We start from the raw sequence: 16,442 nt of genomic DNA, 5'->3' as shown, positions 1-16,442 counted from the left end.
GACAGCAAGGGCTGGCTATGTTTAGTTAGCTAAACATAGCTGACTAAACCATAGCTCCATGGCTATGGAGAAGATGACTGCACTTCCTTTCCATTTCTGCTGTTATTTATGAGACTCTCTGGTATATTAGTTCAGTGGTGTTTTCCAGAAATGTGGAACAGGGAGAGAAAGGATGGGCAGGTAGTTGGAAAGCTGAGGTAAGTTTGATGGAATTCACCTCTGTTCCTCCACAGTCTGGCATGTCTTGGGTACATCGCTTAGCTTCTGCACTCTTCAGTTCCCTCTCTGTAAAGTAGGGGTAATACATCTCATATCACAAAGGCCATGGCTATGGCGTAGATCTGTTCAGGATGGTGAAGTGTTCAAATTCTGATGTAATGGAGGGCAGGTATGTGCCTCAGACAAACTGGAAATGATACCCCTCTAAAGCAATCTGAGCATTATATATTGGCAGCTGCAAGCTAACCAAATAGTCTTACTCTGTTTAGAAACAATGCACAACAGTAGACAAGAGGAAAAAACATAGAAGGAACTTAAAGACACGGTCTTCTCAAGATATCTCACAAAAGCCAGTGAAAGGCAAATGTTTCCTGAGGCTGAGACATCTCTGGCTAACATGATTACATGCTGTAATGTGATAGCTGTTGGGAGGCATTTGCAACAAGCTTGTAGCCAAGTGTCAACGTGAGGCACCGTAGGCTTCTGAGGTGGTTAGTCCCACTTGCTTCATTATATTGTCTTTGAGAAATTCCAGGGGACTTGGAAATAAACAAGTGCACAGTCATGTTGCTGTGCCTGGCAGGGTTGGGCTGTGGTGGCGTGTTTCAAATGAGAAATTATTTCATGTATACTTAGGGATTAGCCTATGTGGCTTTAGACATTCTCCTTTCACAAATGGCAGTGCCAGTAGAAGTTATTACTATTGTTTTAAAACTCTGGTAATCACTTGCTTTCATGCCGTTGAAAGTATAAACAGCCTGTTTCAGGGGTTTACTTGCCACAGTTGTATTACTCATACTCCGTTTCTTGCTTTGTTTGCTGGTAGAATACGTACACCAATGCAGACAAGCTTTTGGAGGCTGCAGAGCAGTTGGCTCAGACTGGGGAATGTGACCCTGAAGAGATCTATAAAGCAGCTCGGCATCTGGAAGTACGGATTCAGGACTTTGTCCGGAGGGTGGAACAGAGGAAACTTCTCTTGGACATGTCAGTCTCCTTCCATACCCACACCAAAGAGGTAAGATGTGCATGAGGGAGTTTTTCTGTGTATTGCAGAGTGCTGCAAGAGGCTGACTCTGAAAACTCAGATGACGTTGAAAAGGCATCTTCACCACACAGGGGTGATAATCCAGCTCATTTGGTGCATGTGACTAACTATTGTAAAGAGGAAATAAAATGTGAATGAAACATATGAATGATATAGTACACTAAAATATAGGGACAGTATATCCAACATATCAAGCGATGCTTAATTCACAACTAGAATGTATTGTTATAAAGCAAGAATTCTCTTGTAAGAATATGAGTTGATATTAACACATTAGGTATAAACATGCTAGCAGTGTGATATGTATCCTCAGAGGGATTCCATTTGAACGTAATGTTAATTAATGTAGCCATTATTATTAAGTGTTACTGGATATCTTATGTTGTTTAATGAGGCAGGCTTCACTTTCAAAATTACAGTTAAAGAGCAAATAGCCACATACTGATACAGTGAATCAGTGAGGACCTGAATAAATGCTGTTTAGTGTAATTGAAAAATATCCAGAGATAAGGCTGTCTCGCCAGAGATACAGTGGACAGGACATCAAATGGGAGGCCACTGGGGATGTAATTAAAGCATACTTCACATTTTTCTGCAAACCAAAGGCCATTCAGTGATGAGTGACTTTTAAAGATAGGGTTTCTGCTGAGAGAGATGGATTAGTTAGAATGGTTGTTTTCATGCTCTATAGCATCTGTTTGCAAAAGCACACTTGATCAGAAAGATGCTCTTTGAAGCTGAAAGCTTTCCCTGTCTTTGTTGATTTACATGTTACAAACAAGTTGTGTATAGCCGGCTTCAGCATGTTGGGGAGCCTCCTTAAATAGAAGGTGTATGCACATGTTCATATATATATATATATATATATATATATGGAAGATGGAGTTACAGTGTGTCCATTATAGCTGTTGATACATGGTTTTCCTTTTACATCCTGCTTCTGCAATATACTGAAATCTAGTTACTTTAAGCTTGTGAATAGTACTATTGTTTCCAGAGTAGCTCAAACGCTTGCAACTTTGCTGGTTTGCCGCAGGGGAAACTTAATTGGTTATTTCCTTAGTCAAAATTATTTCATAACAGTTTCCTACTGTGATTAACCTCCCTTCACCTATGCAGGTGGTGACTAGTAACACAAAGATAGGCATGAATCCAGGAAGTTATCAGTATAATATGTTTTCTATCACCTAAATTTCTACTGATGATTACTGGTACTGTGTAGCCTAATTTGGGTTTGGGAACTAGAGCTTCTCTGTATGAAGGGTTTTGGATTGCAGTGCACTATACTCACTTCTACCCTTCTTCAACAAGAAAGGAATTTGTCTGCTCCACTCACCCAGTTTTAATGAGCCCTGTTTTGATGTATAGAAATACAGATGTATAAAAATGCACATTTTTTTGATACTATTAAAAAAACAGTCTTCTATGACAGCATCAATGCCGTTTACTAGATATTGAGAGTAAACCCTAAATCTGTGCCTCACTGATGTTTACCCATGGGACAGATTGGTGCTGTGATGCCTTTTTTGAAAGCTCGGTAAGTACTTGCTGTTGGTTTTGTGGAGATCCACAGTGGACAGACTCTGGGTGCCTCTCTCAAGGGACAGTCGAGGCAGCTGTAGCATACAACTGGAACATCAGCAAAGCCAGGGTGGACCCAAGAATCCACATTCATCAGAATGAATGACAGGCGTTGGGTTGGGTGTAAAGAGGCTGCTAAAGTTATTGCAGTCTCCAGCAGTTCCCCAACGTTGAAGGATGCACAGTAGCTCTGCAAGAGAAAGGAAGTTGTCACTTACCCCTGTGTTAATTCACTCCTGTGGGGGGCCAAACACTGATTTTCTGCAGATTCACTGAATTTCATTGTGTGTCACTGCCTCCTTCAATGACACCTTTCTGCACTGGTGGGAGTCACACAGCCCAATACCTCAGTTTTTGCCAAAAATAATAAGTGAGGAAATTGCTGTGGTTTTAGTATTTGTCTGCCAGCTGTGGGGATCCCCACAGACACAGTGAAGTAACCAAATACTGCTGGGGGGAACTGGTGCAAAGGGCAAAGCATTACAACAAGAGAGCCTTAGCACATGTTTGGATCTGTATTTGCCTTTTTATGTTATAAATAGATTGGCTCAAGTAGAAATGACTCATTGCTTGGTCTTGCTTGGCCCTTCACGTATATTGTAAAATGGCAAGTTAACCAATGTAACTGTCATTCTTCAATATGAATTTAAAACAGCTGGATTCCTCAAAAATTAAGAAATACAGATGTCCTTCCTTTGCCACCATGCCTATGATAGTATTATGTCCTTTCTCTGTTTCCAACCAACTGATGTCAGTTGGTTCCTCCCTGGGCTCTGAGTAGGAAATGTACTCAGCCCTGGTGAGACCTCCCAGCCTACAGTGCTGGGCTGAACCAAATGCTGGTTCTTACTCTAGCCACTTGCGCACTTGTCTAGGTCAGATCTGCACCATCCACGCTCATTTTATGAAACTGCTTAAAAATAAATTCACTGCATTTGCTGGGATTTCAGTCCCAAACAACAAAGATAACATTAGATTCCAATTTTAAAGTTAGGATTTATCAGCAAAATTCCCTTTGAGTCAGTAGCACTTTTAGTTGAGTTAGAGTTTGGAATAACAGATTTAAATTATAACAGATGTCAGGGCAAAAAAATCCTTTTGCTGCAGCAGTAAAATCCAGGGAGATCTGAGATCCATTGCTGCTGTTTTAGCAGGAGCATTCCAGTTACAGCGCTGACACATGCCTCCCTGAACAACCTTGCCCTTCCTACCTGCCACGCTGTGCCTGATGCTGGAGTGTACTATGCCCGTCCAAACCCATCATCTAGGAGTGTCTTGGGGCAAGGAGAAAGCGGTTTGGCTGGCATGTTAACATGTTTAACACATGCATTATTCTAGAAGGCTTTATTAGTTACTTAATAATAACCATCATTATTCATTTAATCCATTCTTAAAACCATTTCTTAAACTATTAACAACTGTTTCTCTTATGTCCTTGGAAATTAATAAACGGTTCCCTTTATGTTTTCTTGGCAATAATGCAGGACACTATAGCCTAGATGTATTTTTCATCTAAGTTTTCCAAATTCTCACTATTTCTTGATATATTAATCTACTGAGACAGAACTGGTGAAAGGAAGAATTAAGTAGAAAGAATCAGTCTTACTGACATTGCTTTTATGGAAATATTCTAAATATCTTCCTGCAACAAACATGTTGCTTCTGACTGTCTTCCTAGCACAGATGAATTGCATTTCTGATGTGGTAATTCCCAGGTGTGGATGAGTACATTGATTGTGAACTTCTCACTGCTTCACCTGTACTCTGCCCACCTCTTCATCCCCAGGTGTGACTGCTCAGATTCCCAGCACCTGAGAAACTTCTAACAGCTCCCATTTTTAAAAAGTGATCTTGTCAAAGGAATGTTTCCTTTTGTAATCTGCCTTGCTAGAATTTCTTCAGGACAATATATAGTGTTGAATTAGGGAGTCATTTAAATCCGGATATCCCATGAGCAATGAAAGTTAAGAGTGGCCTTTTTATACTACAGTAGACTCTAATCACTGCTCATTTCCTGTGAAAGCATTTTAAGAGGATTGCTTCTGCTAAACACTGACTTATACAGTTGAAGGAATATGAAAAAGACTGTCAATTAAGCATAACAATAATTTTAATTTTTTTTTTTTAAAGTAGCCTTACTTAACAATACATGCAATAGGCTGAAATGATGACTTTCTGGTATGGTAAAAGCATTTTAGAGGCTTAAATTTAGAGCAGTCCCCTAAGTGATTGTTAGTGTCCTAACTCAGGAGTAATGTACTGGTCCTATGGCTATGCCTATGAAAGAGATGTTGTGTGTCCCACTGTCCTACAGTATTCATTATGCTCTCTTAGTTTATAGCCAATATTTTCATACCCTTTTAGGCTAAGGCATTCCTGATGGTGTGAGCAGAAACCTGGTACCTTGGGAATCAAATCCAATTATCTGTATGGCAGGGTAAAGTTATAAATTATTATCAGTGGGATAAATGCACTCAACAGACTTGTACCTGAATCATTTCTCTCAGGATTAAGTGCGATTGAATTCAGGTTCTTACTTCAGATCTGAATCAATTATTGGCAAGATTGTCAGATCTTGCAGTTTTATCACAAATCTCATGATAGCTGACGTCTTTCTGTGAGCTCTCAGCTGCTAGGATCAAATGATGATACAAGATTCTTGGCTGTCATTTCATTTAGTTTAAAAGGGAATAGTTTTTGAGCCTCCTGGAGAAGAGGTTGCAGATGTGATAAAATCACACCCTGAAGACTCAAGAACCTCAAGGCAAATAATAAAAACATCTTGTAATTCATTGTCTGAATCGTAATCTTTTACATTGGTCTCACAGTTTTATACTTACGGTTCTGCAGTGTACTTTACAATTCCAAGTATAAAAATGTAGACCCAAAAGAACACTGTCACTATTTCCATTAAAAACTTGTAAAATCCTCTTGCGTAATTAAATGATGACAGCATCTTGTAAATGTCTTTACTTTCCATACAGATTTTCTTCTCCATTTAGCAATCATAGTTTTGTTTTGCCTGGCTTAAAGTGGCAGGAAATACGCTGCCAGCAGTTTGTTATACAGCTTCAGTGCTGGGGTTTTAAACAACAGTATAGAAAAGCCTGGGAATTACTTTGGTCAAATAAGTGTTGAGGTGAGGCTACACATAGATAGCTCTGTGTGATATCCACATGCAAGTACATTCTTGGCTTCACTGGCAGGATTTTAAGCTTTTAGGATTAATGTAGGTGTTTAAGAGCAAGTATACATGCCTCAGTGTATTCTCTATATAACTGAAGTAAAGCTTTGTTGTGTTACTTGTTGTATTATTGGCTGATAATGCAGTTGCTAATTTAAGAACAAGGGGGAACTTGATCCATTTACAGTATATGGGTCTTACCTGAACAAAGCAGTTCTGCAATTGCTTCATAGCTCTTTGGGGCATGAAAAGCATGTTTTACCACTCTAGGTTTCTCATTTCTAAGTGGCTTTTGTGTTGCATTGAGTCCAGCAAGACAGTAGCAAAAAGCAAGAGAGGCAGTAGTGTGGTTTCAGGTCACGTGCCCTGTGCTTTGTTGGCCCTTGGTAGGTCAGAAGAGCAATAGGACGAGGTACTTGGTGCTTGCAGTTCCATGGGGAGCCTGCCAGGTCTACCTGGCCCACAGAATGGGGGGGATGAGTATACTCAGGAAATATTTAATGTTGAGAAAAATGAACTGCCAAACTCTTAACAGGTTCTTACTGAACATGTGCAAACTGGAACTTGGCAGAGGTCTTCTGAGTGACCAAATTTGGGCAAATTTTCACAGGGATGACATAATGTATATTCTTTACATCAAGGCTAAACTCTGCAAAATTTCAAACCCTTGCTTAAAAGCGTGGAGGGTCTGGACCATCTCATGTGAGCAGAAATAAGACTCCTTTTCTAACACAGGCAAAGTAACTCCTTTTTCCCCTTCCTCTCATTCTGGACCTTTTACCTAGAAATTCATCAAGTTCAGCCTTAGGCAGATACCTCATATGGAATGTTTCACTCTGAACAGCTTGTCTGATAAGGCCATGAGAAACTGAGAGCAACGTCCTGGACCATTAAGCGTCAGGCAACTTCCTATATAGACCTAAATTATTTGTGTTCAGCAGGTCACCTTGGTCACCCCATAGATACCAGTGGGGTTACTCAAGTGAGTAATGGGAGTGGGTTTACCCTGTCAGTTAGGAACAGTAACAGTGTTTTATTGCAGGCACTGCTAACTTAATTTTACTTGATAACCAAGACCTGTGAAATTAAATTCTCTCTGCTTCGGTTGAATATCATGATTAGAAGATTATTTCAGTGTAGGTCACTAATTTTGACGGAGCTTGGCACTTAAGTTGTGGCAGAGTTGCTGGAAAGCAAGGAGCAGAAAGCTCATGGGGCTAAGGTCGGCTGCTGTTGACTCTCGTCAGAAGAGTTGACAGAATCTGTCAAAGTTAATCATGGAGCAAACATGACACTGGTTCTGGGACATAGTGTATAATCCTGTCATTCATTGTAAATTGACCCAGGATTCAAAGTTAATGTTACTGAACTTAATAATTTGTTGTTTGATTTTAACTGTTAATATTGACATTTCAGAGCAATCGCCCATTAGATAATAGAGACTTGTGATGAAGGGGATAGTCAGTTTAGCAATTCCACTTGCTGGCAACTTGTAGAAGTCCTGAAAAGGTCTTGTTCCCAGAACATGTCTACCACAAAGTATCTGTCTTACACACTTACACATTACCCCTGTCCTGGACAGCACTTTTGTTCCTTTTCTCATATTATGGCCAGGTTTAGAAAGCAATGAAAGCATAAACCACTAAAATGACCCAGACTGGCTCTCTGCTGATAAAATATTCAGTGACTGGCCATTTCACATCCTAGCACTTTTCAGGGTTAGAATGAAGCACCACGTGCCTTTTTCAAAAGCTAGAAATTTTGTTCCTTCAGTGGGATAAAATTAACAGCTGAGATACATACAAAGCAGCATACAGAATCAGTCTTTGACAATATCTGCCCCTCCTCTCACTGCAGGGCTGTGAAACATCAAACCTTAAATTTATGCCTCTTACAAGTATGAACACTGTTTTTGCTGGGAGCTGAATCAGTGTAGTTGGGGGCGGGGGAGTATTACAAGTAGAGAAATCACAAGACAAGGGGATGAAAAACGCAAATGCTTTTATAACAGATTAAGTAAATGCTGGTTTTTTTTTTTTTAAAAAAAGTGCTCAGTTCCTAAACATGATGATATTCCCATCAGAGGTGGATTTGCAGGCAGAGAGCAGAGGACATGAACTGCCAGAGCTGCACATGCAGGTAACGTGTGTGCAGTCCTTCACCTGGATGGCAGGTCCCTTGGAGGAGATACATTGCCAGGTTACTGTTTCATTCTGATAATTGCGGCTGTAGAGAGGGCTTTGCTGGTATAACAAGCATTATTTTTCTGTGAGCTATGTAAAAGTTCACTCTGAGTTATCAGCAATCAATTACCATGAAGCAGCAAAATAAGAGCAAATCCCTCTCCAACTCCAGAGCATAGACTGTGGCTTTGACCAGAATGCAAACATTCACCAGTCATTCATGTTGGTGGTTTCTTTGCAGAGTTAAATCTTGTCTGTAAAGCTACCAAATATCTGGGACTGAGGAACCAGGACAGCTGGGGTGGTGTGGGATGCCCCTCTTTCCTGTCCATTTGTTGTCTAGAAGCAAGGTTTTTTCATGAAGGATTAAGAAGCTGGGAATGAAGAGAGCTGTAGTATCCTGGCAGCACATCCCGCTCTTGAGCAGGGGAGTTTGAAGCACAGCCAGACCGCTAGTGAATAAAATTCTGCCATCTGTGATGGCAAAAAATTGTGAGACAGAATTAAGGTCATAAGAATTAAATGCTTGTAAATGCAGCCACATAAACCAAATGACAGGAAGTTGAACCTGCAGCAAAGCAAGGGCAGGTGCATGGAAGAGAAGTTCTTTCCATCATTCAGCCATGTGCTAGCCAAAGGATTCCTATAGACTGCATTTAACTTCACACTTTACTATCTGCATTTTTCAGGCCATTCACCAGCCTATTGACTGACTGCGTGGCTTTGCTCAAATACCATCATTGGCTTTTGAGGGCACTTGCATGTGTTTCATGTGTTATGGAGACAAGTCTCCAGCCCGTATGCCTTGCTCCCCACGTAACAGTGGTTCATGCTGCAGCTCGAAGGTTGTTTTATGAGCACCATTAAATAGGATGTGCCAACTCTTATAAGGCACCCTTTTATTAGTCATATTACAGCCCATTTTCCCAATTTCCTGAAGCTGAGGAAGATGAGCTTCTCCCAGTTCTACTGTGTGGGCTTGCAACTTTTACTGCCATGTACAAAGGCAACAGAGTGGGCAGCCAGTGCCTGTGATAATTTGCGTACTGAGTAAATCTTCATCAAAGCCATACAGGGACACTCCTGTAAGTCACTTATCACTCAAAAGACATATTCTGTTATGCTTTAAGTACACATACACAACAGAGTCTACACCACTAGTTTAAAAATGGTTAGTGTCACTGTAGTGGTTCAAGCTGATGGATCCAATAAGACTGGTTAGAGAAAGGTACCACAGTTTTTTTAGTCCTTAGCAAGTTTCAGAATGATTCAGAATTGTCACAAGTGATTTATTTCTGAGATTCCTACGGTGTAGTGCACAAAGTTGCACAAAAGGCTCAAAGCAGCAGATCAGCGTAAGACTGCAAGTGATATGGCCAGTCACTAAAAAAGCACAGAGGGAAGAGGTAGCACAACTCCCGTTTGAGAAGTAATGAAAGGTTTAGAACCAGTGAACAATTTAGAGGAAAATGTAATGGCTCCTGCATTTAAGTAAATTGCTGAATTTGTAGTATGTATTTTACAGCTATGGAAAGCTCCTTCTGCACCAAATTGTACTGTATTACATTGGTGTAAATTTGAGTAAATCTGCTGATGTAGGAAGAACTTCTCCAAGCCTGTTATCAATATGATCAAGTGCAGAATTTGATTTGCTTACTACAATTACTGAAGTTAACTACATCCAGATTCATAATTACAAATAACTTACATTAAATTTATACTAGAAGAGGAACATGGTTTTGCAATTCATAATGGTAGCAGAAGAAGCACAGAACATGTACATCTGATTCTTCAGTTATAAGCCAACTTTCTCTTCTAGAGGGAATAGTCCCTGAATTACATTTACATGACCTTGAGCTGGGAATCTACACACTCCCTGATGTAAGCGTAGCTACCCAAATCATGTTTCCCTTGAGAGGAGATTATTTTGTGCTCTATCAATCTGGTCCATACAGGACTTGGAAAAAGCATCAGATGTTTAGGCATTGCAAATCCTTTTGCCATAGGCAAGGTTACTAATTAAAAAGTGTCAGCATACAGAAGCACTAGATGCAGTCCAACCAAGGATGAATGTCAAGAAATTGGCGAGGAAGAGGGAAAAAGCAAGGAAGAGGTTAGGAAGAGATCAGATTTTTTTTCACAGAATGTTCCCTTTTTTCCCCACTCGTCATCTCTTCCCAACCAGTTTGGTGGTATCTGACAACGTTACTTCTTGCAGGAAGGTGTTTCATCAGCTGTATCTTACCATGGAAGTCACATATTGTGGCATTTCATATGTAGTGTCTGGTCATAGCCCACATTGTGTTAGGTATGGTGTCGTTGTGTGACACTTCACTGGTGGCATGTGGTCACATTACAGCTCATCATTACATACATTGTTTTCTGTGTTTCTGTTGACATTTCTACGAGACCTTGAATATGACTTTGGAAAAGGTTGTTGAAATATGTTTCCAATTTATAACAACCATCAGTTCTTTCAACTGAAATGGCACTGGATGCATTCTAAGTGTGAATAAATATCAGCTGATGAAGGTTAATTGTGCTGAAAAGTTTTATTATCTCCACCATGTTAGTGCGGCAAAATCAAGGTAGAAAAGGCAATTTCCTAAAGGGTGTGCAGTGAAGCCAGATTCACAACAGCACTTGAACAGGTGTTTAAACATAAGCACAGGCTGAAGTCCTGCTATAAATTAGCCTGAACTTGGGGACTATGTGACTTCCTAATGCATGTTATGAAAAAGATAGATGTTACTGCTCAGAATAGGTTTGTATAAGCCTGGCATAGTAGCAGAGGAAAATAGGGTTGATGGACATCTCTCGCTGGAGCAATTATGTTTATGTTTGGGGTTTTTTCTCAACCTGCCCTTGGTTCTCTGCACACTTATGTCACAACTCATGGAGTGGAAACAGTGCAAATCAGGTGGGAAAAGAGGGTCTCCATATTTCACTAAATTCTTCTGCATTCTGCTGTAGCCTTCCTTGCTGTGATGGATGTTCACTTTACTGAGTTGGCATGAGCATCCTTTTGGGGCCTGTACTGCAAGACATGACACTTCTCTGACATAGCAAAGGGGTAGAACATATACCCTGGAAAGTTGCTTGTTTCCATTAACATCCTTGTTTTGAACAACTAGCAAAAATGTATGATGGTAATTGTCATGGATTGAACTGACTGGTTCTTTGCTTTTCACTGCTCCCATTACTCAGTGTTTTTAAACTGGTTTTGAGTGGATTAAAACTCATCTCTAGCATTTGCAAAAAGCAGACTATAGACTCTGGGTATTTAATAGTTATTCCAAACACACAGGCAAGATTTTCTTAGCAATCTCTTTAGATTTTAGATTTTGTTTAAAGTGGTCCCTTGCTCTAAGTTAGAAGCATTAATTTCTAGGTAACAGGCACAGATGTCCTTCAAACCTCCAGTAAGTGGTCTCATTAAGTACTTGAGTAAAATGAAGGGTATTGCATCAGATGAAATAGCTGGGAATAAAGAGATACATTGTCTCTTGGATGGAGGGAAACTGCCTGTGTTCTATAGCCAAGGAAGACACAGAAGTTGTTAAAATGCATGAGAGGGGCCAAATGTTCCCCCAAAAGAAGGGGAGGGGGGTCATTCTTTTTTTCCACTGGTCTAGTAATCAGAAGAGAATTGTTTTTCTTATCTAAAGCCATGGTTACCTTGATAAATACAGCCTCAATTCTGGAGCCTCTATGGACCTTCAGCATGGACGTTTTAGGGTATTTGCCTTAGACATCTGTGTAGCTGACAACTATGGCATTTTTAGACATAGTTTGCATGAGTCAGATTTGTGGCTGGATCTCTCTCATGGACTTAATTCAGGTTTTACCACTAATGCATTAGTATTTCCATATCCAATTAATCATACCAAAGCATAGATCATCTTGAAGGAAGAACAAAAATTATTTTTTGTGTTATTTCTTCATTTTTTCCAGGATTCTGTATCTTTGGTTTAGTACATGTTAAGTAATACAATGCAGAGATTATCTCCTTTTCTGGACATACGCAGCACTGGCAAGCTTAGTGAAAGTCACCACAGCTGGATGTGAAAATATTGTGTTAGTATTTGCAATGTCTGCATGCATCTACATACGGCTCCTGTACAGGATCAAGTGATACATTAGCAGTAGTTTGGAGTATGTATGTGAATGGGACAGGTGCTCACAAATTTTGCTCATGCTAAGAATAAAAGAAGAAAGTCAGTTTCCGCAAATATGAGAGAAAAGTTGTCCTGTGTAATATGTCAAATTTCAATGAAAAATTGAAACAGTTCACTCAGTCTAAGCTAGCTAGCTGTTCAGAGTAGGTTGCAGCATGAATTAGGAAATGCACAAGTTATCTGGTGATAGGGGGTTTTAATAGTCAGGATTTTTTTAAATCAGTTGAATGGTTGCATTGGAATTAAACATCAAGCCCTATAGGGACTGATTTTCCTGAGCTGTGATTCTGACTCTGGTGTTGCAGTGACTTGCAGTTCATCTTTTCATTGCTGTGGCATTCACAAGTGGGGCTTGGTAGTAATTTATTTCAGGTGCTGTTAGCTGTAGCACATAACCTAGGTGGTTTTTGAATCAGGTTCCTGTTGTAAATTGTTCCTGGAAGATTGTCCTAATCTTATTAATATTGACTGATTCTTTGTATTAGGATTTCCCAGGGATTGGTGGAGTCTAAAGGATTAAAGGCCTCCGAGTCAAGGTTGACCTAGATTCTGATAGATTTTATTATGCAAATCCTTACAATCAGAGGTCATTAATGGAAACATCTGAAGCTAATATGAAATAATACATTTGAGTGCTCTCTGAATTAATGAGTGTTTCGGTTCCAGGTACAATACAGTTTAAGTATTTCAAAACTGCTTTGATTTAGAAGTGTTCTCAAAAAGTGACTTAGGATCTTAAATGTCCAAATCCTTTTGGCTGCTGCTGAAAGTTGGGTTCTGGAGACACTTGAAAACAGGGTTTTCCTCTGAAGTCACAGTGGGGGATCGGAAACTTTCTCCTCTGCCCTTTCTAACATGATAATTTCAAGAAAACAGCATATTCCTAACAATGAAGCAAGTTCTCAATTTCACTTTCATTTTTGTAAAGGAAATTCCCCGAGCTTTTCTTGTTACCTTAAGTGAAAAAATGAAATATGACAACAGCAAGAAATTAAAAAACTACTGGCTTTCCCAACTTGAAACCGAAGGATGATTTATATGCATGGCCATTTTTCTCTTCTATATTTACAAAGTGCTCTATTACTTGAAGATCTGATAAGCAGAGAAAGTAATATTCCTGAACAACTTGGTCCTCGCCTGTTACAGTCCAGCTGTCCCTACTGTTTGAGTGGGTGCAGGAATCAGATCAAAACCAGGAAAAGTCTGAATGTAATTAGTATATAAAGGCATTAATGCATTTTCCTTTATGGTGGCTTCCCAAAGTTCAGCCTGTGGACCTCAGGCCACAAATGAAAAAGCTCTCTATTTGGTTCTTTAAATATGTTTTCATTCTTTCATTTATTTCACAAGCCTGACCACTTAATTATGTTTGTTTCTGTCATTAATAGTTGCCTTTTTATATCATGTCTTTCTCCTGAGAATGTGAAAATATGTAAATAACCTGAGCAAAGACATTCCATTTCAGGCCAGTAATAGGGTAGGCCATTATGATTATGCTATTTATGAATAAACAGAGGCGTTTACCCAAAATATTCAAAGCTGACTCTGAAAATCTAACTGAAAAGCCTTCAAATTAAGCATATGTTTTAAAACTTGTTTTTGAAAGTAAAGAGTCAAGCAAAGAGTCGGTAGCGGAGGTGGGGACATAGCACAGGGAGCTGGGCTCTCCCTTTTCTGATATTATGAGCAGTGCTGGGATAGGTTCTGATTTTGATTTTGGTTTAGATCAGCATGATATCCTTGAAGTCAGTAGCGTGCGTATAATGTAACATTTGATGACTGGCCTTAGGTTTGGACCCTAATCGTGAGAAGCCTTGCCAGACGGCACTTAAGATGTTCCTCTCCTCCTCTCGTTTTACATGGACATGCAGAATTCACAGTCTCAGAAGAAATCCTGTAGGATGGGGATCCAGCGTGCCTCATTTTGAACAGGAACATTTTCACCAGCTCTTTTGCCACCCCCACACAACGTCTGTTGTCTGCTTCATGTGTACCTCTAGGTCCCTTTGAGACAAACTTCTTTGCAGCTCCCTGGAACGGCAGGCAGAAGTGCAGCCCTGCTGCCACCGGCACCACGGCCTTAGACATTTCCCAGCGCCCCTGTGCAATGTGTCATTTCCCGCTCCTGTACTTCTCTGCTACCTTGCAGAAGATACCAGCAGAATGTGGGTTAATGGGGCAGGCATGGCACAGAAAATAGTCTCTCTGGTGGAGTCATTAGGATTTGCTGGCAGACTGCCAGCTCAGTTGGTGCAATTTTACACTCACTTTTCACAGCAAGCTTAAAGGGGAAGCCTCTGTCTGCTTTAAGCCTTTACAGCCAACAAGAGGCTGCTGGGGCTTGCCTGCCACTGTCCAGATCTCTGATGAACAGCTGGCTGGAAATTCTCATCTAAGCACTTACTCAAATGATTTGTTGTTGTTGTTTTGAAATTGGTAGTCAAGACTATTTAAAATTAATGGATCTGCATGGGATTGGTGATATTGCTATCTCCTACGTTTGGATTTTCCCAAAGTTAAAAAGCAGAGTTTGAGGTGCATTTTGAGGAGGGGGGTAAGTGGTGGAAATGCACAGAAAACCCAAACCAAAAAAAAAATCCAAACCAAACCCTCCACAAAACCTTCTGCCTGGGAAGGCATAGCTGAGCAGGCACAGCTAGACTTCAGTCAGTACCATACATACACACCAAAGATTTTAGGTCTGTTCTGCAACAGGCTTCAGCTGTGTGTGAAATTAATAGCAGCTGATAGCACACATCTCCTGAAAGGGTTAGGTTATCACAGCTGTAGGGCATTGTAATTTGTTATTTGTGTAAAGAGTTAATCGGAATAATGTAATTACTTATTGTCATATAAAAAAACTGAAATGCACATTAGTTTTTGGAAAAAAAAAAACCAAAACAAACCCTGACATTATATTTATCTTACTTTGTTGCTTGAAATGGAATTGCATCAACCAGAATCAATAACCAATATATCTTTTTGTTTTTAGCAACTTTCGTTCAGTTTTCATGTGAAACATACAGCCCTAGTTAATACTTACTGATCTGGAATTAGAGAGCAAAAGGGTTAAATCTCAATCCCTCTCTGATTTATATTTCCCTCCCCTCCTTCCCAGCTGTGGACATGGATGGAAGATCTGCAGAAGGAGCTCTTAGAGGATGTCTGTGCTGACTCTGTGGATGCAGTTCAGGAGCTTATCAAGCAGTTTCAGCAGCAACAAACAGCCACCTTGGATGCTACCCTTAATGTTATTAAAGAAGGGGAAGATCTAATCCAACAGCTCAGGTAAGCATCCACCTGGAGGACAGGTGTTGAGAAATCTGATGAATGCTGTGGTTTAGGCGTGCATAAATAGGGAACTCTAAGTTAGGATTAATTGGGAGAGTTTATTAATCCTTTGCTTATTTACGATTCTTCAAAGTCTTTGAGTGTTTTATTGAAATTGCAAGGAGTGATTTGTGTGGACTGAGTAGAGTAATCTGTGGATCAGCATGGGTTCCTGTTTGACAAGGAGATTATTTATAGGCACAGTGAAGTGAATTGAAACAAATGTGTTTCAGGTGAATATTTTTAGTTGGTATTTATAGAAGATTGTTAAATGGTTGTGAGCTGAGGTCTCATGATTTATATGGTTACTCCTGATGTAGGAGAAGTGTATGCCTCTTAATAAAATATACATGTGTCTAACAATCTTCACTCTCATTTTGCATGCAGCACCCTTCTATTTATCTTTGTCTATGTGGGGTTTATTCATACTGTCAAAGAGGGTCTTATACTGCCAGTTTGACTTGCATTATGAATTAAACCAGCTCATTTTACCTGATTTAAAATACACGAAGAGTCTGGCTCCAAGAAGTTGGGGTTTTTTTGCTTTCTCAGTCTGTAAGCGTAGTAGAACGAATGTTTGCAGAGTAAGCTTACACAAAACTTGTAGTTGTGAGATCTCTCTCATTTGTTCTCATATATTCTGTAGCTTTAACTTTACTGACAGCACTGGAGTTTTCCTGCCTTTTAGTGATATTACTGAGCTCAAAACCAAGTCCAAT

The 16,442-nt window shown here is 39.9% G+C and overlaps 1 protein-coding gene across 11 annotated transcripts in view; it reads left to right on the top strand.

Annotated features, from left to right (window-relative positions):
- KALRN (kalirin RhoGEF kinase) overlaps positions 1–16,442 on the top strand; it is a 530,488-nt gene that overhangs the window by 307,771 nt on the left and 206,275 nt on the right. For all 11 annotated transcript variants that reach the window (XR_011324291.1, XM_069780931.1, XM_069780932.1 and 8 more), the window contains exons 11-12: positions 1,046–1,237; positions 15,512–15,681. Coding sequence is in view for 10 of the 11 variants with exons in the window: in XM_069780931.1 (XP_069637032.1) it covers positions 1,046–1,237; positions 15,512–15,681 (362 nt within the window). In the remaining variant the exon portion in view is untranslated. The remainder of the gene's footprint in view (positions 1–1,045; positions 1,238–15,511; positions 15,682–16,442) is intronic.

Source organism: Haliaeetus albicilla, chromosome 4, assembly GCF_947461875.1.
Source record: "Haliaeetus albicilla chromosome 4, bHalAlb1.1, whole genome shotgun sequence".
In the NCBI taxonomy this organism is placed as follows: Eukaryota; Metazoa; Chordata; class Aves; order Accipitriformes; family Accipitridae; genus Haliaeetus; species Haliaeetus albicilla.
The sequence above is the reverse complement of the archived record's forward strand: the minus strand, read 5'-3'. Positions and strand labels throughout refer to the sequence as shown.